Source organism: Diceros bicornis, chromosome 13 (assembly GCF_020826845.1).
Source record: "Diceros bicornis minor isolate mBicDic1 chromosome 13, mDicBic1.mat.cur, whole genome shotgun sequence".
In the NCBI taxonomy this organism is placed as follows: domain Eukaryota; kingdom Metazoa; phylum Chordata; class Mammalia; order Perissodactyla; family Rhinocerotidae; genus Diceros; species Diceros bicornis.
In genome coordinates, this window is record NC_080752.1 from 26,309,829 (window position 1) to 26,334,658 (window position 24,830).

Consider the following 24,830-nt stretch of genomic DNA (forward strand, 5'->3'; position numbering starts at 1 on the left):
GTTTGACCCAGGCCGAGTGGCGGGCGGGGCGGGGCCGCGGGGCACCTGGGTCCCGGGCCGAGAAGTCAACGCCGGCGTCTGCCGGAAGTCGGCCCCAAACTCCAGAATGTCCCTGTCCGGAGAAAGCATGTGCAATCTGAAGCCACGACCCCCTGGGACAGCCCCGCGCGGTCCTCCCCGAAACTGACAGGCGTCGGCGCGCAGGCGCGCGGGTCAATCCCACCCAGCGGGGTCCGCGCACAGGGGCGAGCGCTGCACCCCTCGCCCGCCCTCAGCGGGGTCCCCGAGCGCCCACTGGGTCCCAGGCTGCGCCGGCGCGGGGACACTGCCCTTGGGGCAGCCTAAAAACCCAGCACTGGCCAACTACACAGCAGGATGACCGCCCACTTCAGTTCGTGTTGAGGGAGAATATTGTCCGGTTGTGGAAAAATTTAGGATATGTTACTTTTTTTAAAAGGCAGAATACAAAAGTTTAGTGTGATCCTGACTTCACTCGGGAAAAACAAAAGCGTTATGTGTGAGCCTGGGAAAATGATTGAAATAGAAGCCAAAATTATTTAACAGCGGTTGTCTTCGGGGGTAGAACTCTGGGCGACTTTTGTCCTTTTTTTTTTTTTTGAGTTTAGTTTTATTAACTCTAATATGCATGTCTCTGCAGAGAAGATTGAAAGGAAGGCCATGTGGGTACATGAGAACACAATGGTTGAGAGCGTAAAATGTGGACTTAAAGGGAGCTTCAGTAAAATTCTGTGCTCTGTGTGACTTTAGGGAAGTAAGTTTATCTTTTAAAGCTTAGTTTTTTCATGTGTAAAAGGAGGGTAAATAATAATGCCTAACTCCATGTGGTGGTTGGTTGGAATAAGTAGTATGCCGGGCACTTGGCACAAAGCAATTGCTCAGTAAGTGGTAGGTATTATTAATAATTTTTTAATTTACCAAATTTTAACAATGGTTATTTCTAGGTGATGGGGGTTATTGTCTTCTTTATATGTTTTTGTATTTTCCGTGTTGCCCACAATCAACATCAGAAATTGTTCTTAACTTTTTGAAAGAGTTAATGCTCCCACTTTGAGGAGCTCACAGAGCGGTGGTGGAGGAGAAAGGCAAGTAAGCAAGTGCCTAGAATAAACTACGGTGGGGTAGGCGTGAGGCAGGAGCCAAGTAAGGATGGAGAAGAGAGAGAGGGACCCCAGGGAGAGGCCCGAGGATGGGAGAGCCAGAGGGTTAGGAGTCTGCATGGAAGACAGGCTGGAGCTAGGCCTTGGGGCCCTCAGGGACCAGCAGCCTGCCTGCTGCTGGAAATGAGTGCAAGGGCATTGTCTAAGGGGGGAGGAGGAGGGAGGGAGGGGGAAGGGCCAGCAGGAGGAAGCAAGCCTGAGGCAGGATAGGGGACAGGCCCCTGGGGAGGCTGGAGCCCAGAGTGGGTCAGGGAGTGCTGAGGCCAGGCAAGCAGATCTCTGCGTCTGAGCCCCTGGCTGCCCCACTCTCCTCTGTCCCCGAAGGACCTGGCAGGAGGCCTGGCGTCTGGGCAGCTGGGCTTAGAGAAGGATGGAGAGGCTGTGCTGGAATCTGGGCCCCAGCACTGCCGCAGCCCAGCTTTGTGACCTTGGGCAAATCAACTCTATGAGCCTCAGTTTCTGTAAACTGGGTCAGGTATTGATAACATTCTATAAAGCCCAGTACCGTGTTTAAATGGTGCTCAGCAGACATTTGCTAAACTCAGTTGATGGGAAGTGAAAGATTTAATGTTTTAAAATCTGAAGTTGCCGGGTTGCAGTGCCATGTGGGAAGGAGGCCTGAGCGCAACCGGGGGCTGAGAGCCAGAGCTCCTGCCACTGGCCTCAGTTTCTCACTGTTTCCCACACACTCAGGACTTCTCCCTCAGTGCCAGGACACCTCGAGGCCGCTAGAGGGCGCTCATTCCATCTTCACTCCTGGAAGTGAGTCTTGTCCTGGGGCATAGAGCTGCTCCCAGGAAGCTCTTTCTCTGGCCGTTGGCATCTGCTCTCCACGCTGACTTCTGACCTCCAGGGACCATCCCCATGCTGGGGGCACAGAGGAACATGTAATCCAGCCTAAGCAACCCTCTCTTCTCTGTCCATCACTTCCCCTTAGACGCTATATCTCCATTAGCCCCATCTTGGAGAAGGGAGAAAGAAAGGGGAGGCAGTCTCCTCTCACACAGGGCAGGATCTGAGGGAAGGGGAATTTTCAGAAGTCACTGAAGTTGTTGAATCTGTCAGGGCCCAGGGCTCACAGAGCAGTGATGGAGGAGAAAGGCAAGTAAGCAAATATATGAATACACTGGCATAGACCCAGAGAAACAGTTACGCACAGAGATACACACAGACACACAGGGAAACAGTAATTCACACAGAGATACAGACAGAAACACATACACAGAGACCTGCTTTCCCACCAGAGAGGAAAGCAATCTGATCAAACAAATCCACTCTGCACCCAGTTCTCCAGTATTATCGCAGTTTGTTATCCCCTAGTCTAGGGGAACCACAAACCTACAAAAATATAATAAAGGAAAACTACTCAGCCCTGGGATGCCTCGCCTGTCTTTTTTTGTAAATAAGCATTTGAATGTGTTTTGTTCTAGGAGCTGCAGGCAAGCACAAAGGGAGCCCTTTCTCATGCAGGAAGGTCCCTCTACAGCTCCCCGCCCCCCCCCAAGTCCTGCCATCCTCCCACCAGCTGAGGTGGCTTTCCATCCTGGGCCCAAGTGGGGATCCCTTTTGTTTTAAAGATCCCTAAGGACCACCTTGACTTTCCCAAGTTAAACTGCAGGCTGAGATGAAATTAAGCTTCCTTTTCTTCGATGGGGTTGCTTCATTGATTAAGAGAGAACGTAGAAAGGGAGGATGGTCCAGAGCAAGCAGGAGGCAGGTGCAAGGATGGGGCATTCTCGCCTCTCCTCTCCGCAGTGGATAACCAAGCAACTCAACCCATACCAGCTTCCCAGGATGAAAAATTTGCTCCTCTCCAAGCCTGACACCAAGTAAGAAAAAGTCCCGGAAACCAGCCTCTCCCTCCTCCCTGCTGGTGGGTCCCCAGTCAGGCATTGTTAGAGTGGCCTTCTGGGGCTCCTTGACACTCACAGGCCTCTGCCCTGTCCAGTTCCCACATGGAGGCCAGGAGGCACCTGTCCAGTGTGGCTGCAGCTCTCCCTGGGAGGGAACCCTCATCCTCCTCTGTCTATTCCGGGCTCCAGGCATGAAAGCCCCCTCTTCCTAGTCTGGAAACGGGTAAATGACGCGTAATTTATGAGCACATCAGCCCGAAGTGCATAAGTCATACGTGTACAAAGGGGCCGGGTAAATATTTAAAAATTAGAGCCAGCTGGGGAGAAACACAATAGGCTGGGACAATGGCGGTCTCCCTGAATTCACTCTCCCCAGGCTGGGCCAGCCCGGTTCAGTGTTGATGCACTCACCGGAGTCCCAGCCTTTGTCTCCTGGAGGGCCCTTGGCCGCCGGGCCATTCGGAGCCCCAACACAGCTAAAGAGAGTTAAACAATTGCAGCCTCTCCAACCGCATCTGGAAACAATCGGCTGAGTCATTTCAGCGCTTCTGCTGTGTCCCGATAGTTAATTACATGGAGCGATCACTTCATTCCACTCTGAAATGCATCTGTGCAGGGGGAAGGTGCATTTCTCCCTCCAGTCACCGCACCCGCAGCGGCCTTCGTGAGCATTGCTTAAAATGCCTGGAGGCTGCAGGAAGGAAGGAGTTCCTACCTTGGACCTAGACCCTGCACAGGGCTGTCACCTGAGATGGCTAATGGGACGTCTATTAGGGCTCTTGTCCTGGGCCTGCAAACCCCCTCCTCACCGAGTTTCTAGACCCCACTCATTCTGCGATGTTCTTTCTTTTGCCAAAGTCATGAAAACCAAATGGGGGAAGGAGGGACAAAGGCACAGGTCACTTTTCACCTTAAATTCCCCAGCATGAGGAAGCAGAGGGCCCTGAGTAGCCCTGGAAGCCCCCAGACGCCTCTGGAGTTACAGAAGGAAGATTTTCCTTGAATGAGCAGAGGGCGGCCTGTGTCTCCTCACCGCTCTGCCTGGACTTGTGCTCCTTTCCAGGCCCCCCGGGGACTCCAGATGCTAAAGATGGAAAGGGAGTCAGTCGGTGGCCTACATCCCAGCTTGCATAAGCCTGGCTTCTAAGTTGGTCCATGCCCTTCCCAGCAGCTCGAGAGTGCTATGTCCTGCTTGCTCTCAGGACAGGGATCAGGATGGGGAAAAGGCCTCCCCCTCCTCTGCGAGCCCCTTGGGAGCCCGCCTGCCTGAGAGTTGCAGAGGATGCCCAGACGCAGGACTTGCAGACAGAGTAGGGGAGGGGGTGGACCTGGAGGTCCCCAGCAGGGGTCTCCGAGAAGGAAAGATCTCGATAGAGGGTTTTTTACTGTCCTTTCCAATGACCTTGCCCAATGCAAAGATCCGACTTTCACTTAGTGGGGGAAGTGGCTGCCCCAAAGAAGGATCCCGAATTGAGGGTACAGTGCAGATGAGAGCTGGAAGCCGTCTCCAAGCACAGGAAAAAAGGAGGATGGAACTTGCCCAGGGATCCCTTTCAGCCTTGAGTCCTGCGTGATCCTCAGTGGGCTCAAGGCAAGGAGAGGGCCGAAGGTGGCTGTTAGTGGCGGGGGAGCCACCCTGAAGCCCGGAAAGTGGAGAGATCAGCCTAAGTGGGAGACATCAGTCAGAGTGTGTGGGGGGTGCGCAGCGGGTGGTGCCGGGTGGGGGTGGGGCAGCGATGGCGGAGGCCCATTAAGTGGGCAGGGCCGGAGCTTGACGACTGAGAATCCCGCCCGGGCCGCCCCCTCCGGCCTCGCCTCCTGCAGCCAAAGCAGAACATTGCGAATTAGCGCATTTTGCGATCAATTTTCCACTCCTTAAGAAACACTAAGCTACCCAAGTGAGCGGCCCCACCCAGCGCGGCCGGGGTCCCTAGGCCCTGGCTCCAGAGAGTGGTGGCCCCAGGAGCTGCGGGTGCCAGGATGCGGGCGGGAGCGGCCCGCGGGCCCCTTTATGGCGGCCCTAACTCTGGAGAGGGGGCGGGCCCGGCGCCCCCGCTGTGGGCAGCGAGAGCAGCATGGAGGGCCATTGGTTTGCTAATGCGCCGGAGTTGAAAGGCGCGGACGGAGGTTTATGGGGAGGGATCATAATTAGAGGACAAATTGCCCCGCTGCCCGCGCGACTCGAGAGCGGGGGCGGGGGTGAGGGGGGACCGAGCGAGGCGCGCGCCCAGCCTCCGTGCAGATGTGCAGCAGCTGGAAGTCCGCGCCCGGTGGGGCGCCCGGAGTTTGGCCCCGAGGGGCGGGCGCGGGCGCGGCTTTGTGGGGCCGGCACAATGCCCTTAACACTCGGCTGCCCCCTTTGTGCCCGGCCGCGCCGCCCGCCAGCCCTGCGGCGCCTTTGTACCGCGCCGCCACCGCTCCGAGCCGGAGCGAGCGCACGGAGGCCGCTCGGGCCTGGCCAGCCCCGGCGCTTCAAAGCTGCCCGGCGCGTGCCTGCGCCTGCAGTCCGGCCTCTGCCCTGCCGCCTGCCCCAGGCCCGGCCCGGCCCGGCCCTGCCTGGCGGGTCCTTCGGCCGGGGCGGAAGAGCATCCCAGAGCCGCTATCACCGCAGCCTCGGCCTGAAAGGAGGGCAGGGCGCGATTCTCCACGCTGCTTGGCGCCTGGGAACGCCAATGCCCGGGCAAGGCTGGTCAACGCCCCGCGCTGGGGCGGGTTGGGGGAAAGATGCCCCAGCTCGAGGGAACTGGGGGGCCTACCGAGGACCCAGAAGTTTCCCCTCCCCCTCAAGCTGAGGCCCTGCGAAGGCCAGTTCTTTCCTCTGCCGCAGGGCTCAACTGCAGAACTTCTGCATCCATGCAACTTCCCCATCGCTCTCGCAAGCAGCCGGGGGGGGGGGGGGGGGGCGGGGGGCCGCGTTGTTCAGAACCCCATTTTACAAACCCTGAAACTGAGGCCATGAGAGCCCAGGAAAGGGAGATGTGTGGGTTTGAACCCCGGAATGTCCCCTGGACGTCAGCCTTCCTGTCCCCCACAGCTACTGGAGTCCAGCCTCCTGGGGCCCAAGCCTGGACTGCACTGGAGTCCTGCCCTAGGGCTTAGCCCGGCCTGGGGCAGGCGCCTCCTCCACTGAGCTCCCTGGATCTCTAGCCACAGCCTGAATAATGAAAAGGGGCCAGGGCTCCGGACCTCCAAAAGCTTAGAATGGCACTTGCCGCAGATGATCCGTGGTCTTCCCCACGCCCAGCTCCCATTTGTTAGGAGGCAGAGAAGGCCACTGGGAATAAACTCCCAGGCCATCCCTTTGAGGGAAAGAGTCCTCAGAGCCTGAGATGGGGGAGGTCGTTCTGACTCGCCCTGACCTGAGGCTGCCTGGGGTTTGCCTCCCAGCTAGAAGAGTATGGGTTGGGTCCTAACAAGGCGAGAGGGCACCTGAGCCCAGGCTGCACCCCAGGGCAGGAATGCTCCCAGTCCCAAGGCCCCAGTGAGGAGGAGGCTGGCTGTGGCCCCGCGGGCGGGCTGCACGCTTTAATGGGACACATGTTGATGTGTGGCCCCCGCGGGCCGGGCCTGTGCCCGGCTTTGAGTGGCCACAGGCAGAAAATCGCTGCATTGTCCCGACATTAGGGCGACTAATGCAGCGTTGCCAGCACGGCCAGAGCGTGAAGCCCGCAGAAAGGCTTCACTGGCGGGTGCTCCCTGCTGCCGCATCTTCATTAGGCCAGTGGAGGCCCTATGCTCTGTATAGTCATTAGTGGGGCTCGTAGCTGGCTGGGCCGATGGACCTCCCCCAGTGGGTGCCCTCGAAATGCTCGGAGACAAAGGGCAGTGAGGACTAGGCAAGTGGGCCTGGTAGTGAGGTCCAGAACCTAGGGAGACTGGGACAGGGCAGGGCATGGAGGGGGTGGACTTGGGAGGGGACCCCAGACTCAGGAAGTGGTGGGGTGAGAGGGATAAAGGAAAGACTGAGAAAGGGTAAAAGGGGTCCCTCGGGAGGGAGGAGGGATCCTGGAGGTCAGGCCAAAGCCTGGGCTGCGTGAGGGGGACCGGCAGAGGGAGGTGTGGAACTTCTTGGTGCATAGTCCTCTCATCCCCTCCCCTTCAGGGTTCCTCAAGCCCAGGAGTGCCTCATTGACATGTAAACGAGGGACACTTATAAAGGCGGCGCCACCTCCCCCGGGCACAGATACGACAGCATGGGCACTGAGCTGGAGACCCAGGGCAGCTCTGGCGGTCCCTCCTCCGGCAGCTTCCGCAAGGTTGGGTTCCTGAGGGGCATGGAGTGGGGGCCCTGGCCGGGCTGGTGGGGGCAGAGGGTGAGAGGGCTGCGGCCTTGCCCTCTAACAGCCGATCTCCACAGATCTCCAAGCCACTGATGGAGAAGAAGCGACGGGCGCGCATCAATGTGTCGCTGGAGCAGCTCAAGTCGTTGCTGGAGAAACATTACTCGCACCAGGTAAGACACTGGGACGTGGTGGTGGTGGTGGTGGTGGGGTGATGCGATCCCCTACCTCATCCTCTCCAACCGGGCTGCCCAGCTAAGAGCCTTTTCCACGGATCCACAGATCCGGAAACGCAAGTTGGAGAAGGCAGACATACTGGAGCTGAGCGTCAAGTACATGAAAAGCCTTCAGAACGCAGTGCAAGGTGGAGGGGGTCCTGGACGGGGTGGGGCAAGGGGGGGTAACTTGTGGGGTCAGAGCCGTGGATACTACAAGGCCAGATAAAGGAGGAATGGATGGAGAAGAAAGTTCAGGGCAGTGAGGAGGGGGCCCCAAATCGCTGGAGGGGGAGAGGCAGCAAAGACCTGGCTGGCTGTGGAGTTGTAGTCCGGGTGGGGGAAGATCTGGACCCCGGGGCAGACATTCGGGGTGCCTCCTCTCGCCTCCCTTCTCTTCTCTTTCCCCTTTACACTTCTCCCCTCCCGTTCTCTCTCTTCTCTACATCTCTCATTTCCTTTTCCCTTCACCTTTTTTCCCCTCCTCTCCACATTTCTCCCGTTCAATCCCCTCCCCCAGGGCTCTGGCCGGTCCCCAGCGGAGCCGAGTACCCGTCGGGCTTCCGCGGCTGTCTGCCCGGCGTCAGCCAGCTTCTGCGGCGCGGAGACGAGGGCGGCGGCGGCCTGCGCTGCCCCCTGGTGCACGAGCGCGCGGGTGGCAGCACCATGGACAGCGCCGGCCCCGACCCGGAGGCGCCAGCGCGTTGCGGCCCCTATGCTCCGGCCGTTTGGGCCCCTGCTCCGGCTGCCGGCAGCTCGCAGTCCCCGCCGCCCCGGCTCCTCTTCCCTGGAGGTCTCCCCGGCCCGTCCACCAGCGTCCCGGAGCCGCAGCCGGCCTCTCGCCGCTTTGCCGAGAGCCCGGGGCCGGGGCTGCGCGTGTGGCGGCCCTGGTGAGGCGGGCGCGGCCTCGGACTCAAGGGGGCCCCCATGTGCCCTGGGGACCCAGGGACTTTTTTGAGCGCGCCCGTGGTGACGGCCGGGACCCTAGTCGTCTGTCCTGGTCCCAGGGTGGGGGTAGCGGGGAGGGTGCTGCGTCCTCGCGAACTCGGGGAAATACACGGAGCCACTCGTGGACCAGGGTCTGCGCGTCTAGGCATAATCCACCCCCCATCCCAGCCCCACCTTCTCAGGCTGGACCCCAGTCTCCTCCCACCCTCTAGTGGGACTGGGAGGGGGTGTCCCAGGCTGCGCCCCTTTCCCAGGGCCCCCGGCAGGCAGCCCGCCCCCGCCCCTGCCCCGCGGCCGCGCTGCGGTGGGAAGGTCGCCGTCGGCAGCGACGCAGAGCGGACCCCTCGCAGCGAGGAGAATCGCTGCCCCGCCCCGGCCCATTCAGTCGGCCGGGGACGCCCGGTTCCCACCGGCACAAAGCGCGCCAGGCACCGCCCCGCCCCGCCGGCGAGGGGCCCCCAGCCCAGCCCTACCCCAGACCCTCTCCGCTTCCACGATCCCCACCCCCTCCGCACACGGCGCGGCCCACCAGGCTCGCGCGCGCTCCGGGGCCCGCCCCTCTCAGAAGCCCCGCCCATAAGATGCTCCGCCCATCCTACGCCCCGCCCCTCGCGGGTCCTGGGAGGGACGCCGCGCACCATAACGCGGGCTTGAGGGGCGCTAGAGCAAACCCGGGCTCTTCTCGTAGAGGGTTCGCCCCTCTCCACTCAGCGAAGACGCCCCCGGTCTGCAGTCCAGGCCACGGGCCCGCAGCACCCCCGCCTCCGGACCTCTTGGGCCGCCAGGGAGCCCGCGACCCTCGAAAACCTCGGAGCATTCTGCGCCTGTCCAAAATGAGGTCATGGCTGTGGTCGGACTCCAGCCAGGGGGTCCCGGCCCACGAGGGGCAGGCCTGTGGGTGGGGCACGGGGATCCTGCGCCGAGCCCAGGAAGATCCCGGCACTTCCTCCCAGAAGCTTGAAATTCAGAATAAAGACAGTACGAACCTGTGAAATGGGTATAGAGACCACGAAGGTTCTAATTTCTCCCACTATGCCTGCTACAAATATCAGTTTTCTATAAAACACTTATCGTTGTGGGCTGCCCTTGCCTTACCTGTCTGTTAAACCCGTCTTGGTCAGACCGCGGGGAGAGAGCGGCCTGCCCCCTCTACCCCACCCAGGGGGCTTTCTGGAGCGCAGGCGTGGTCGGTGGTCCCGGCTGTGGCGGTTCCCAGGCGGTCTCTCCAGTCTCGGCTTCCAGCACTAATCCCTATGCCGGCCACCAGGTGGCAATCTTGCACCGCGGACCCAGGGCGCAGCCTCCGAATTCCAACCCCGGCCGGCGGGCGGGTCACCAGGCACAACAGGTCCGGCGCCTTCAGGTCGGGTCCAACAGCCCTGCCCTTACTCGGCCTCCTGACTCAACCTCACAGGAGCTAGCGGCCCCTGAAGCCATCCTCGGGGCAGAGGCTGCCACCTGCACTCATAGGGCTGCTTCTGCTTTAGGGCTTTGGTACCCACCCCACCGCTCCATCCTGTCGCTGCTCCAGGCCCGTCTCACTCGCTGGGTGGGGCCGCAGCACTTGCGCAATGGGGCGAGTCCGAGCCGGAGTAATGGCGCACTAGCGGAGGAATTCAGGACCCAGAGGGAGAGCCATTGGGGGCAGCTGAAGGTGTTTCCATGAAGCCAGCCTAGGAATGCCAGGTGCAAATCATAGGACGTTTTTATTGGATTCTGTACAGAAGAGAAATGCTCAGTTGTCAAAAAACTACAAACGGATCCCTGGCTCTGGGCTGGGTGGTGGTAGGAAGACAGAGCTCCCTCCCGGTGAGCCCAGGGTCAAGCTGCTTATCAACGCAGCAAAAAGGCCTGGAGGATGCAGAGTGTGAGGAGGGAGCCCCAGGCCCCAGGGTCCTCTGCTTGGCGTCCTCCCTCCTCTTTATTTTTGTAAAAACCAGGACTGGAGGGACTTCAGCGTACCACGTCCCCTTGCAAGTATTGCCATTGGATATGAAATACACAGAGTGAAAACCCAAGGTGACAAATGGGCGAGCCTGAGGGCGGACAGTGGCTAACTGATGACCTCTGCCCCCAAATGACATGTTGCTCCTTGAAGGCACAGCATCATTGGCCAGAGGTGGCCCCTTCCATGGCTAGGGCTGGATTGCAGTCCCCTGCCTTGCTCACCTGTGGTCAGCTCATCCCCCCAAGTTAGCCCACAGCCAGGGAGTGGAGAGGCCTCCAAAGCAGAGATGGAGCCAGGTGGTCCCCCATCCTCCCCCCTCCCAGAGGCCTCTTCTGGGGCAGGACCCTATCTGGAGAGTGAGAAGATGGGCTTGGCTGCTGAGGGGCAGAAGCAGTGTTGCAATTCCAGGTTGCAGAGCAGGAGGGAACACAGCAGGCAGGCTCCGTGCTGGCTCTAGAATTCACGCTAGGTCTTCAGGTTTAGAGGCCACTGCATGGAGGCAGGGGCCAGGAGGAGGAAGCCTCTGCATCTGCCCCTATTCCTCCAGCTCAAGATTGCAGCTGTTCCTGGGCCTCTTCTTAGCCTGAATCTAGGGTCTTCCTCCACAGAAGACCCAGCATGCCCCTCCCCAGGGCCCAGGGCAAAGCCCAGGCCTGCAAGGGATCTGTCCAGGAGGGAGAGCAAAGAAGAACCCTACCCCCAGGGTGGAGGAGGACCCTTGCCAGGGACCAGGCCTTAAACCCAAAACCTGGGAGGCCTCTAAGCCAGGATCCCTTCCTGGCTAGACCTGCACGGATGGGGGATGAGGCCAGGGATGGGCACCAGAATAAGGAAGCCCACTCCCCTTTTGCCTCAGATCTTTCTACCATGTACCACAACCTTCACGGTGGGAGTCACAGAGGTGGCTGAAGTGGTGAGGGTAGACCGTGATGGCGGAGTGACGAGGGTGGGGATGCTGATGGTGGTCAAGCTGGGGTGGTGCCAACAGTGATGGTGCAGAAGTGTTGTGCTTTAGCTGGGTGGGGAGTGAGTTCCCAAGGGGGCCAGGGGCACTGAGAGTGGGAGGCCTCAGGCCTGGTGCCAAACCAAGCCACATACTGAAGACTGACCCCTACAAAGGAACCACAGAGGGCACTAGACTCTCATGCCCTGTCCACTCGGTGGCCAGGGCACATGGACCAGGAGACTTCTCTAAACAGTCCTGAGAGTTAACATGGTCACCTGCTCATCACAGATAGGAAAACCGAGGCAGAACAGGTCAGCAATGAAACTTGCTCAGAGAGCTTGTTTGGGCTCTGAAGACCCCTGTGCTTAGAGACCCTCTGTACCCCAACCCCTGAGGTGAGACAGTTACAGTGCAGAGTGGAAAGCAGAGTGCAGTCCGGTGGCTCTAGCTCCTGCGGGGCCAGGCTTTGTTCTGTCTGGTGGTGGCTCTGTCCCTGGGCTCCCAGCCCCCACCACCCCCAGCCCAGCTGTCCTGGGGCAGGGGGAGGCGCAGCTGGGCGTGCAGAGCCCGCCTTTACCCAAGCCCAGCCTCACTCTGCTCGGAGATGCCGTGCCTAGAGGCTGGTCTGAGACCAGTGAAGTCCAGGGCTGTCATCGCCCCTCCAGACAACGTCCGCTTCCGGGGCCGGCATAGAGCCACTGCCCCGTCACCCTGGCAGGGCTGGCACACGTCCAGGTGCCGTTGGCAGGCTCAGCGCGCCCCCACTCCCCGCCCCCCGAGCCTGGACAGGGTGGCATCTTTGGTGCTTTGGCCCCCGCGGGCGGGCGGGCTGCCTGGAAAGCGTGGGCAGGGGCCGGCGGGCCCTAGGACGCCGAGCCCAGCGAGTCTGAGTGCAGCGTGACGTACCCCGAAGATTCGGAAGGTGAGCTCAGGAAGCTGCTGGTGCTGCCGCCGGCCGCCGCACGCAGGCCCCCGGGCTCGCCCCACGACACGCTCAGGCCGGTGCGCAGAGGGCCCGCGTGCGCGTGCGCAGTCGGACGGGGCCCGGGGCTCCGCTGCCCGCCGCCGCCGCCAAGGGGCGCCGCGTCCTCGCCAAGCTGGGCGCCTTTGGGGGCCGGGGCACCGGCGGGGAAGGGCCCGGGCGCAGCGGGCGGGCGGCGCAGGGCCTGCGGCTCGCGCTCAAAGGCCGTCAGCGCGAAGGCGTCGGGCAGCAGCGAGGCCGAGGCGGAGCGGGCGCCGGGCCCGGGGCGGCGGCGCGGGCTGCCGGGGGGCGAGTCGCGGGCGCGGCGCCGGCCACCGTCCAGGGCCGGGGGGCGCAGCGACAGCAGGCTCTCGGCCGAGCGGCGGCGCGGGCGGAACGGGGGCGCGTCCTCGGCGAAGGCCAGTAGGCCGCTGCGGCGCCGGTCGGGCGCGGCGGGCAGCACGAGGGCGGCCAGGTCCTCGCCGGAGCCCCAGCGCGGCAGGAAGGCAGGCAGCGGGACGGCGGCCCACACGTCCGCGTCGTCGTGCGAGAAGCGTCTCGTGGGCGGGACCTGTGGGGACGGCGGAGTTACCCCAGGCTGCCCTCCTCGGAAATGGGGACGCCGCCTCTCCGCACCGGCCAGGGCGGCCTGTGGGCCGGGGACCAGGGCACCCAGAGCTGTGAGATTTGGGGCGACAGTTTCTCCAAGCCTCAGTGTGGTCGTCTGTAGCTTGGGTCGGTTGGGGAGAAGGCCCCTTGAGTGGGGTGCTGAGCCCCAAGAAAATAACACAGGTGCCAGGTGGACTACTCTCCCAGAGCAAAGGAAACATGCGGACAGGGACTGGGGTGCCCCGCCTGGGCTCACCTGCACATGCTCTGCGACCTGGGGTCAGCCTGTCCTGGGAGGGGGAAAGCCACCCTCTGGAGCTGTCACAGGCCAGCGATGGACTCAGAGAGGCAAGGCCTTGGGGAGGTCAGGGTACCCCCCCAGCCGCATATGCGGTGTCCCAGCCCTGCCCTGTCCCTACCTGCAGGTAGTGCATCTTGTCCTCCTGCAAGGGCCGCAGCGGGTACAACTGGGGCAGGCCCCTCTCCAGGGCAGAGAGCTCATACTTGGCCATCCTATCCAGGGCCACAAAGTCGCCCCCATAGCTGTAGTCAAGGGAGCGCTCCAGCACCAGGTCCGGGGGGACGCCACCCTCCAGGCTGGTATCTGCAGGGTGAGGCAGAAGCTTAGGGCCATGGAATCTTGGGGCATCCAGGAGTGAGTCCCAGGGACCCCCACAGGCACACACAGGGCAGGGGACTGGTGAGTGGAAAAGCGGAAGGGCGGAGTCCTGGGTTCAAATCCCGACTCTGCCACCTTTCAGCTATGAGCGTTTCCTCCTCTCTGGGGGTGGGACCTGAGGTTGCCTCAGCAGCTTTAGGGAGACCAAATGTGCACGAGGGGCTGATGGTGCCTGGTGTGCAGCAAGCGGTCAGCCTAGGGTAACGTTGTTATTGCTGGGGGGAGACAGGACCTGGGTCTGCAGAAGCCCCCAGGGCAGTTTGCTGGGGACCCTAAGGCTGAGGAGTGGTCCTGGAAGCTTGCTGGAACACCTTCAGTCTGGTCCACAGCTACTCCGTTAACCAGAACATCTGATAACCTGGGGCAGCCACGCTGGATGGGAGAAGGCCTTGTGGGACACCAGGCTTGGGTCCCTCAGGGGCTTAAGCACCTTTGGGAGTAACACAGGGGGTCTGGCATTTGAGAATGGGGTCACCTCAATGCCATGGGTGGTCACCTGACAGCTGTTACCCCGCTGACCCCAGTCACCTCACCTACACACCACTCTCTTGGGGGCCACCCTCAGGCCATCCTCACCATCGTCCGAGTCCTCATCGTTGGCCATGAGGGCCACGCACTTCTCCCAGACGGCCTTGAGGTCGGCGCGGTAGCGGTCGCAGGCCCAGAGGAATATGGGCAGCAGGAGGGCTTGCGTCACTGAGCACCACAGCACACACAGTACCATCCAGGGTGCCGAGGTGTCTGCCCGCAGGCTGCTGAAGCTCACCACCTGTGGGCACAGGGCTCGCCTGGCACTGGGCAGGACCCCCTTCACACAGCTTCCCCTCCCAGCCTCAGTCCTCCCATCCATGTGGCAGGTCTGACTGCCCACCTGCCAGAGGAGGAGGAGGCGACAGAGAGAGCTCCAGGCTCTTGGGCAGGAAAGAGCCAGAGTGTGAGGGTAGAAGTCTCTGCCCACCAAGAGCTGCCACCTGCCCAAGTGAACAGTTGTAACCCCGTGTGTGCACAGCCCTTCCCAGCGTACTGAGCAGCGCTGGGCCTGCCTCCCTCATGTCACCCTCATGAGGGCCCGAGGAGAGAGGTGGCGGCATGGATTACCACCCCCTTTTTGGAAGAGGAAACCAAGGCTTGGATAACCAAGTCTCACGTCTCCCAGTTCAGGGACCCTTGTGCCATTCCCGCTACTCCACGGCCAGTGGCCTCCTCGGCCCTGCCCCTACTCTGCGGCCTAGGCCTTGGACCCCAGAGGAGGAGAATCAGAGGGCAGTTTCTGAGGATCAGAGGGTCCAGCCAGGCGGCCTTGAGTCGCTGTCCAGGGACCCCTCATTCCTCCTCTCCCAGGAGAGTTTGTGCTCCGCCCCAGAGTGACCTTTACTCCCCCATCAAAGCGCAAGTGGGCATGATGCAGACACGGCGTTGGTTCTGCCGTGCGAGCTGTGTGACCTTCAGAAAGGTGCTAAATCTCTCTGGGGCACGGTTTCTTCATCTGTGAAACCAGCCAGGAATACCCCAAAGGGTGAGGTCAAGATGCCAGACCTGGGGCTGGCCCCGTGGTGTAGCGGTTAAGTGCGCGCGCTCGGCTGCTGGCGGCCCGGGTTCGGATCCCGGGCGCATACCGACACACTGCTTGTCAGGCCATGCTGTGGCGGCGTCCCATATAAAGTGGAGGAGGATGGGCAAGGATATTAGCTCAGGGCTAGTCTTCCTCAGCAAAAAGAGGTGGACTGGCATGGATGTTAGCTCAGGGCTGATCTTCCTCACACACACACACACAAACACACTAAATAAATTAATTAATTAAAAAAAATTAAAAAAAAAGATGCCAGACCCTGTCCCAGGCCTGCAGTGTGGAGTGGGCTCCACACATGCCCTGCCCTGAAGAGAAACTTCTCCCGCTGCTGGTCCTGTCTGGCTCTGCAGTCTCACACACGCTCCTTCTCTCCATCGGCACGGGGACTGGAGACACTGGGCCCCACTGCACACAGGGGGGACCCAGTATCTGGGGGATACGGGGCCTGCCGGGGGTGGGGCAGTATGTGCCCTGACTCCGAGGCTGCCACCCCACCCGCCACCTTCTGGAGCTCGTGTCCTGTGATGACTCCAGAGACACAGCCCTGCCCAGCTGCTCGGACGAAGCCTCTGGGCTGGTCCTTGCCCCTAGCCCCCTCCCTGTCTCACTCTAGACCCTTTGGGGGGCTGAGCTGGAGGTCCGTGGGTGGGTGGGAGGGCTTGGCTACTGAGTCCAGACTTCATTCTCGGGCCGGGCCTGGGCCCAGCCTCACAGGCAGGACCCCAGGCAGTGCCGCTGGACCTTGGGCCCTTGTTGGCAGAGCCTTCCTCAGCCGTTGGGATCAAGTCCAACTCCTCAGCAGACAGTCAAGGCCCGCCCTGCCTCCTCATTCAGGACCAAAGCCAATTTGGCCACACCAGAGCCCCGCTCTGTCCATCCTGGGACCTGGACCTACCAGGAAGCCTGTGGGCATGTTACCCCACCTTCCACACCCCCTGCATTGAATGGGCCTCATGCAGGTGAGGAGAAGAAAGTCCTCTGCCATGTGGCAGAAAGACTTTGGTCTCAGCAGTCCCCTGACATGGGTTCACATCCCACCAAGGCTGCCCTGACTTTAGGTGGGTCATTTTACCTTTCTGAACCTCAGTTTTCAAATCTGTAAAATGGGCATGATGATAATGCCCTCTCAAAGGACTGAGTGTGAGGATTCAGCCGCCTAATACCCGGAGCGTGCCTAGCCCCAGGGCTGTCCCAGTGCCCATGACCCCCGACAGGCTCCCACCACCGACAGCCTCACCCACCAGCACGGGGAAGCCCATGAGGCAGTCGTAGATGATGACGATAGTGGCCACCAGGCCCGTGATCTGCAGCGAGGTTTTGGCGGGCTCGGAGCCATCGATGGAGGACCGTCGCTTGCCCTGCGCATCCTCCACCACGATGGTGGGCACAGTGAAGGCGTGGCGGTCGGCCCGGCGCCCCACCCGCACAGCCAGCGTCTGGAAGAGGGCGATGGCTGTGCAGACCACACCCATGGCCACGCTGCCACCCACCAGTAGCAGGAAGCAGACGCCGAAGCCCAGGCCAATCTCAGCCACGATGAAGCGGCAGCCATGGGCGTAGAAGCGTTCGCTCGTGTCGTGCCAGCCGACAGCAGGCAGGGCCGACAGGACGAAGGACACCGTCCAGATGCCCATGACCGTGTGCACCGCCTGCTTCTTGGCGTTGCTCAGCCTGGCATGGGGTGGGGGCAAGACAGAGGGGCCCAGCGTCACTCACAGGGTCTCTCCAGGCCCCTGGGGACCTGCAGAGGATCCCCAGCCGCCCCGGGCCTCTAGTGCATCATAGTCATGGCACAACCAGCATGGCGGGGCCTTGTCCCTGGCATAGGGGACACACATGCACATTGTCGCACATCCCTCTCGCCAGGCATTTCTGTACTGGACACTGTGTACACCCACGCACACCTACATGTGCATGCCTCCTGAGCGACACAGGTGTGGCACACCACTGGGGGCACTGTCACCACACCAACGCCATTTGTGCACACAGGTACACCAGGTGTGTCTTCCTGCTTGTGCCCACATGTCCCCCTCTCTAAGAACACCAGATATCAAGTGCATACCTGCACACGCCTGAGAGCTCACCGGTAGTTGACGGGCCAGCGCACCATCCACATGCGGTGGTAGGAGAGGGAGGTGACGGAGAAGCAGGTGGCCAGGGTGAGGGTGTAGAAGGTGGAGACGAAGACCTTGCAGAGGCCCTCATTCCACTCGTAGTCGAGGCGCTGCCGCCGCAGCTGCACCACGGCGTAGGTGGCAATGGGCACTGCCACGTTGAGCATGTGGGTGGCCGCAAGCGTGCACAGCAGGAACTCCAGCGGCTTCCACTTCTTCTGCTTGGCACCCACGCTGAGGATGCCCCAGGCGTTGGCCAACAGGGAGAGGCCACCACATGCCAGCCAGCCCACCGCACTGCCAGGCAGCCGCCGCTCATCACTCATGGTGCAGACGGGAGCTGGCTGGCGGCTGGGGCATCCTCCTGGGAGCCAGGCCTCAGCTCGGAGCAGCAGCTCTCACATGAGGCTCGAGGACACCAGGGACCATGAGCATCTGCAGTGGGCGGGAAGCCAGTGAGCACTCAGTGACTCTCCCTCTGGCTACAGCATTAAAGCTCCTAGGGCTCCTGAGAGGGGGAGATGGAGAGGGTCCCCCGACGCACTGTCTGGACCTGTCTGGTCCCAGCTTGGGCTGGGCTGCTTTGGCTTCCTCTCCACTCTCTGGGGCCTCCTGTCCATGCCCCTGGTACCCAGGGGACATATACAGGGGTGCCTAATAAGTGCACATTCCCTCACTTCCACCTACTCCTGGTCAAGATGTGGAATTTGGGCTTCCTTCCAGGTCACCTGCATCCTCAGGAATCCAGCCAGGTTGAGCCCAGATGGGCATTCTTGCCCCATGCATGCCCTGTCCCAGAATAAGCCCTCTCACCATCAAATGTCTCCAAATCCTTGCACAGCCCACAGCCTTCCCCAATGCATGTCGGGGGCCCTCAGCTTAATCTGTCCCACTTCATTTGGCCAAATGAAGACGTGCCTGGGAGGAGGAGCCCCCTAAAGCTCCTCTGTGAGGTAGCGGTGACCTGGCAACCACTTTCATGCCCACTCTGGGAAAGGGCAACCTGCTTGGTCCAGGTCAGCCTCCAGCCAGTCTTCCACGGGGGGTACACCTGGCAGGCCCTGGCACTACCACAGGCTGCGGTTCAAATTATGCTCCAGCATACTACCTGTGTGGCCTGAGGCAGGAGGCTGGGGTGGACAGACGCTATGTCTCTAAGGCCCTGGGCTAGGTCTCGCACACAATAGGTGCTATGGGTGGCCAGCAGTATTATGCTCTGGATGCTTTGGGCAGCATGGGCCTGGAGACACCCCAGGGACCAGACCGTGGACATGGGATGCTGGGCAGGAAGCCTGGGTCAGGGAGGTGCCCCATCCTGCCAGAGGGCCGGGCAGTGAGGCCCTCACTCCCCCTTCCCAGCCTGGCAGCCCTCAGCCACCTCCCTGTGCAGAGAACTGGCTGGTCCTTCTGAGGTGAGGCCCCCACCATAGGTCCCTCTGGCCCCAGCTTGGGGGCAGGCAGCGTGGGGAGAAGCACAATGCTAAGTGAAGGCCTACAGTGTGCTCCACCTACACTTGGCCCTTCTCATCTGAGAGCCCGTTTAACCTCATTCGCTGCAATGTGGGAGGAACAGGCCACTGCAAGCCCCTGGCGCTCAGGGCAGGGGAAGCAATGCTGTCCGGACAGCTGCCAGGCACCCCTGCTTGTCTCGTCGGAGTTCTGTTGGTCTGTCTGTGGCCTGACCTGCCTGGACGCGGAGCGACTCCTGAGGATGTGTCTCATGTATCTTTGTGACCCTGCTGTGGGCCTGCCCAGACTCCTGACCCAGGGAAGGAGTCCATTCTGAACCACACCAGCGCCCATTAAGGGCATCCTAGGGGCCTAGGGAGACTTCTGGGGCGAGAGAAATTCCTTCCCAAATATTCGGCTTCTGCTTGCAGAGCGGCATCCCACTCTCCACCCCAGACCCAGCGTGGGAGGTGGGGTGGCCCTGCTGGACCCTTCACCAGCCATTCCGGTGTCCAGTAAACCTCCTTGACCTCAGCATACAGAGGCCTCACAGGCTGGAGTAAAGAGCTGCTAGACTCCAACTCCAGCTCCCCGCCAGTTACTGGACTCAGCTGGGCCTCAGTTTTCTCATCTGTAAGCTGGACATGATAGTACCTACCTCAAAAAGCATTGTGGGGAGTCAATAAGCTAGGCTAGGAAAAATGCTTAGAAGGGAGCCAGGCACACAGTAGGTGCTCAATAAATGCTTGCCACGCAGATGTCTGCACTAAAACCCTCCCAGCTCCCTGTGCTATGCTGTCTTTTAAGGGCCAGGACACTGAGCTTGGAGGTGTAGGTGAGCCTCAGACCTGTGGGCAGACACATAATCACCCCAACTAGAACCTGGAACAGCCCAGCTTTGGAGGTGAAGAGGCTACAGGGCTGCCCCTGGGCCTGTGGGGTACCTGGCAGCCTGTCTGGGGTCCAGAGCAGCTGCTGTGGGCCAGAGGCTGCAGACACCAGTGATGTTTATATTATCAAATAGGAACCTGGATTCAGCATGCACCTGGTGGGCCAGCATCTATTGCCACCTGCATCGGGCTGCCTCGGCCGTCAGATTGGGAGGTCTTCCCACAGATACCCAAGCAGATCGTCTGACGCTTGTGACCCTGGGCCCAGCCCGGGCCCAGCCCACCCTGCCCACCTTTTGATCACTGGTGCAGCGTAGTGGGAAAGGTGTCCCAGGCTGGCACTGGCACGCCCGTTCATGGTGTGCCAGTTCTTCCCCTCATCTAGCCTAACAGTGCCTCACTGCAGGGAAAGGCTCTAAGTCTGTGGGCAGAGGGAGGAAGCATCCTCCTGCGAATAGGCATGCTCCTCCCAAATAGCGGCCTAGTGATTCCGTGTGAGGGATACTGTCATCATCCGCATTTTAAAGATGGTCAAGCAGACGCAGATAGAGGCAAAACCATTTGCCCAAACTTATGTGCCTGAGCCAGGATCCAGACTCCGCTTGCCTGACATCAAAATCCTGGCCTCTCAAACCCTAAAATGGGCAGGAACAAGGCATTTTTTGTTCCTTGAGCTGAAGCTGCCTTTCTGAGCCTCCCATCCCTACAGGATGGATGCTACTGTCCCCACACTACAGATGGGAACACTGAGGCTTGGAGCCCAGGGTAACACAGGAAGGAAGTGTGAGGGCTGGGTTTGGGGCCCAGGACTCCTGAGGGTGGTGGTCCTGGGATGGGGAAGGAATGTCACTGGGGTGGGTGTGATGCAGAGTGAGAGTGGGCTGACTCTGCAGGGAGTCCCCCTTCCTCCAGGTTGGTGGCCAGAGACCCGCTGATCACACACCTGCTGTTCATTCTTCACATAGAGCAGTGGACACCTGGGCCAGACCCCAAGGCTGGGATCTGGCCAGTGCGGCCACCACCCAGGGTGTCGCCGCCCCCTGCTGGGAAGTTTCTCCTGCATCACACTCGAAAGCATTCCCGCAGCATTTCAGGATTGGGCTTCCCATCTCTCCCCGATCCCGGGGACCCTCCCTTCCTCTCAGCACATCCCAGGGTCCCAGGGCAGGCTGCGGGTGCGACAGGCCTGGGATCCACCCGGCCCAGAAGACTCCCTCCGCAGGGTCTGCGGCGGGGGGGGGGGGGGCGTGACGTCACGGCCCCGGGCCAATGAGGCCGCGTGGCCCCAGGGCTCTATTGCGCAACAAAGAGAACCCAGAACTTGAAAGGATTCCCCGGGCTGGGCTCGGGCTGCCGCCCCCAGGCTGCTCTCCGCCTGCGCTGCCGCCGCGCAGGGCGGGGTTCGCGGGACCGAGCCTCCGCATCGCCGGCACGCCCCCCGCCCGCCACGGCCGCCCCCACCCCCGCGGTCCCCGTTCCTCGCTGCTCCGATCCCACTGCTCGATCCGGCGCGCCCCTGCCTGCGGGTCCTGCCCCAGCGGGGACCCCATCCCTGCCTAGCCCCGAGGGCGCGTCCGAGCGGCGGCCCGGGGAGCCGGACGCTGGCTGGGCTGCAGTCCTCGGACGACTCCCAGATTATGCTGGGCAGGGGTGGCCAGGAACCCTCAGACCGGTCGTCCCCGCCCCCTGCAAGCAAGCCCCCGGGGCGGCGCTGCCAGGCCCGGAGGCGGGGGGACGGAGGAAGGGGCCGGCCCCGGGGAAGTTACCCCGAAGGTCCCCAAGTTGGGGGGGATGCGCAGCCCTAAGCGGTGCCCACGGCCCCTCGAACAGAGCCTGCGACCGACAGACCGCGGGCAGCCCCTCCCCGCCCACAGTCCTCCCGCCGGGGTTCCTCTGCCCGGGTCCTCCTGCCCGGCCACCCCCGAGCCAGGGCGGCGGCGCTCACCCTGCATTCCGGCGCCCGGGGCTCCTGCTTGATGCTCCCGCCTCCGGCTCCGCCTGTGGCTCCCGCGCCCCCGGGCCGAGCGCGGGCCGCCGGGGGCCGCGGGGGTGGCTGGCAGCGCAGCGGCCCGCGGGCCGGGGCATCCTGGCGGCAGCCACTCGTGGCCGGCGCGTTCCGCTCGGCTCGGCCGGGCCCCGCCGCCCCTCCCTCCCCTCGCGCCGCTGCCGCCGCGCTCCTCTCCCGCCGCTCGGCGGGCTGCGCCCCGGCGGCCAGGGGCGGGGGGCGGAGCAGGGCGCATGCCTCCGCGGGCGCCTCTGCACCGCCCCTCAGCCCGCCCCGCCCCCGCCCCTCGGAGGCGCGGCCCGCCGCCTGGTCCGCGCCTGGCGACAGCCCCCGCGGAGGCGCGCCCTCCCCGCCCGCCCCCGGCCGCGAGGCTGAAGCCCCCCTGGGGAGGGCGGAGCCTCCCCCGACGCCTGGACCTCGACGCGGCCCCTGGCTGCCTGTCTTCTTAGGTCGGTCCACACTCCTGACGCCGCTTCCGAACCTCCTGGAGAAGACCCAGGCCCAGAGTTCTGGGGGCTGGGAGGCCAAGGGGGCTGGGACAGGAATGGACAATGAGAACCTAGGGGCCAGGGAAGGGGGGCTCAGGGAGACCTTCCCGGAGGAAGCCACATCTAAAGTGAACAATCAGGGCGGGGCGTGGAGAGGACATGGGGGCCTGGGGACTAGCAGCTTCTAGGAACTGGGGAGTTGGTCGGGGCCAGGGGACAGATCAGGGAGAGGCGAGCTTGGGCCAGCTAAGGATTCAAACAGCCTTGGGCGCTGGGGATCTACTGCGGGACTCAAATGAATGGACCACCAGGCTGCCGGGTTGTTGCCTGGATCCTACCGCCTCAGGAATGTTGTCTGTGAAGCTGGGACCACGACCGCAGCTGGAGAGGCTGGGACCTGCAAGCTGGCGCCCTTGGCCTCCTCTCTCCCCTCCCTCAGGAGCCAACCCCCCAGCACTCCTAGTAGGGGCACAGACTGTCACCCATAGGCTGGGGGACATCCAGGGGAACCCATTAGTCCCCTTGATGGGGGCCTCTGGAGACCCCTCAAGTCATGAGAGCGAGTGGCTGCTGGCATCTGGGCCTCCCATTCAGGCAGAGGATCCTGCCTGCCTCTCCTAGGAAGCCCATGACCACACACCCTGGGCACAAGGCCTCTGGAGTCACTCTGGACTGCCCTGCATGGCACTGTCTTGCCCATGCATCTGGGAAGCATCCATGAGTGGGCAGCCCTGTGTCCGGAGGAAGGTGGGCACCTGCCCAGGACCAGACCCAACCACATTGTAGCCAGTGCTGCCTGTACCACTCCATAGCCTAGCTCCTGCACCCACCGGCTCCACCCCCCAGGAGCACCTGGGAGGTTAGGAGCAGCTTTTGGGGGGCCCACTGTGGGCCTTAGGGTCAGTCCTATGAGACAAAAGTAAAGGTATTTGTATAGAAAGGTTCCACAATGAGGCAATGAATTTGTATAGAAAGGTGGGTGAATGGGGAGTCCTGGGCCATGTACTCCCTGTGTGTGGCTTCTGGGTGGTCAGGGCCCCTCGTGAGGCCTCTGTGGACAGGCCAGCTCCCTGCCCAGGTGGCCCTGGTTATAAATAGCCCACTAGCAGTGGGAGAGGGGCACAGGGTGGCTGGTAATCAAGTCTGTCATTTCTAAGGTAAGCACAGGTGATTCAGCCACCCAGAGCCTTGGGCCACACTGCTGCCCAGCTGGCGGAGGGCAGGTGCCCCAGGCCTTGGCCCCAAGCGGCCCTCTACCAGCCCAGCTCAGCCCCTGCTGCCTGTACTAGTTCCCCTGCCCCGGGGTTAGTAGGCTCTGGGGGCAGGTGGGAGATGAGCCTCTGATGTCCAGCCCGGGGCCTCGGGCTGAGTGCTTCACTAGCCTGGGCTCCTCCCAGCTGCCCTGGGAGGTGGGTTTTAGGTTCTTGATTTGCCCAAAGCCCCACAGATGAGTGATCAAGCCAAGACTGCACTAGAAAATCTGAGACCAGGGCCCATCTTCTTTTGAAGGATGTAGATGCCCTGGGGGCCCGCTTCCCTCGGGGAAGCCTAGGGATCAGGCACTGCTAGACCTGCGTGGCAGCTGCTGGTTTTACAGACCTTGGTTTGGCTGGTCCTGGCTGGGTCTTCTGCTTGCCCTGCAAGGCAGGCCTTCTCATGGCTCTTCAGGGGTTGGCACAGGGCATGGGTGGAATTGGGGAGGCCCTCCAGGGGGCTGAGGGGCAGGGTGGGGTTGCTGTGGCCTCCTGTGGCGAGTGTGTTCCCACCCCCTGCTCCCAGGCAGGAAATAACCCCGTCAGCTGGGACTGGGGCCTGACAGCCGAAGACAGATTCCGAAGCTCTTGGCGGGTGTTTCTGCACATCTGGAGCCTCGCGCGCTCTCTCTCTCTCTCTGGGGCTCGAGGGAGCCCTGGGCAAGGCTGCAGCTGTTGGCAGCCAGTCTCCATCTCCAGGCTTGGGGGACGAGCCTGAGTTGGGAACATTCTCCCAGGCGCCACTACTGGGTGTGCTTGGTGGAGGGGTCTTTCTTAGCTGGGGGGGGGGGGGCCTGGCCCCTGCAGTGGCCTTGGCAGCTTATCTGCCTTCAAGGCCGCTGGACCAAATGTACACAGACAGAGTGACACAGATGCATGCACACGGCCTCACACATGTGCACACACATATGCACAGACGGACACAGATGCGTGCCCACACACACACATAGAGCCTCACACTGACACCACTCACATACACTGCTCCCAAACCCCCATCCCACAAGCCATCCTAACGACCCCCCTGCCCAAGTGGCTGGGGGAATTTCCATGTCAGGCATGGGGCCCTGGCACCAGCTGGGAGGCTCCTTCCAACAGAATCCCTGCCTCTCGCTCCCAAAGGTGAGGGCTGAGGTGTCAGGGCCGCTTCTAGTGAGAAGAGACCAGGGCAGGGCTGACATGCTGAGCCGTCCTCTGGTCAGGTGAGTTCAGCTCTTTCTGCACATCACCTCCCTGAGTCCTCACAAGCATCCCCTGCCCCCATCTACAGGAAGGCCGTGCAAGGCTCAGAGCTGGCATCCTGTATAAGCCAGAGAGACAAGGTGTGGGGTACTGGGTGGGGCCTCAGGGCTAGGACGTGGATCCAGGGCCCTGAGGAGGAGGGGTGTTCTCTCCAGCCAGCAAGTCATCAGGCCAACCTGAGTGGGCACTGTGTCTGAGGTTCTGG

General features: G+C 61.9%; 2 protein-coding genes across 3 annotated transcripts; one reads left to right on the forward strand and one right to left on the reverse strand.

Annotated features, from left to right (window-relative positions):
• The first annotated feature begins 313 nt into the window (after nt 1-313).
• HES3 (hes family bHLH transcription factor 3) lies at nt 314-10,169 on the forward strand. Its single transcript, XM_058552767.1, has 5 exons — nt 314-510; nt 7,134-7,287; nt 7,389-7,484; nt 7,594-7,675; nt 8,047-10,169. The coding sequence occupies exons 2-5, from the start codon at nt 7,225-7,227 to the stop codon at nt 8,418-8,420; spliced, it is 615 nt and encodes a 204-aa protein (XP_058408750.1). The 5' UTR covers nt 314-510; nt 7,134-7,224; the 3' UTR covers nt 8,421-10,169.
• Nucleotides 10,162-21,737, reverse strand: GPR153 (G protein-coupled receptor 153). Of its 2 annotated transcripts, XM_058552764.1 has the most exons (6): nt 21,586-21,737; nt 17,272-17,736; nt 16,429-16,858; nt 14,194-14,386; nt 13,358-13,542; nt 10,162-12,900 (listed from the first exon to the last, which is right to left on the reverse strand). In XM_058552764.1, exons 2-6 carry the CDS (start codon nt 17,625-17,627, stop codon nt 12,232-12,234), a joined length of 1,833 nt encoding a protein of 610 aa, XP_058408747.1. In that variant the 5' UTR covers nt 17,628-17,736; nt 21,586-21,737; the 3' UTR covers nt 10,162-12,231. The 2 variants fall into 2 exon arrangements, with proteins under 2 accessions (XP_058408747.1, XP_058408749.1); XM_058552766.1 differs by lacking the exon at nt 21,586-21,737 and having other exon boundaries at nt 17,272-19,112.
• Between the last annotated feature and the right edge of the window lie 3,093 nt (nt 21,738-24,830).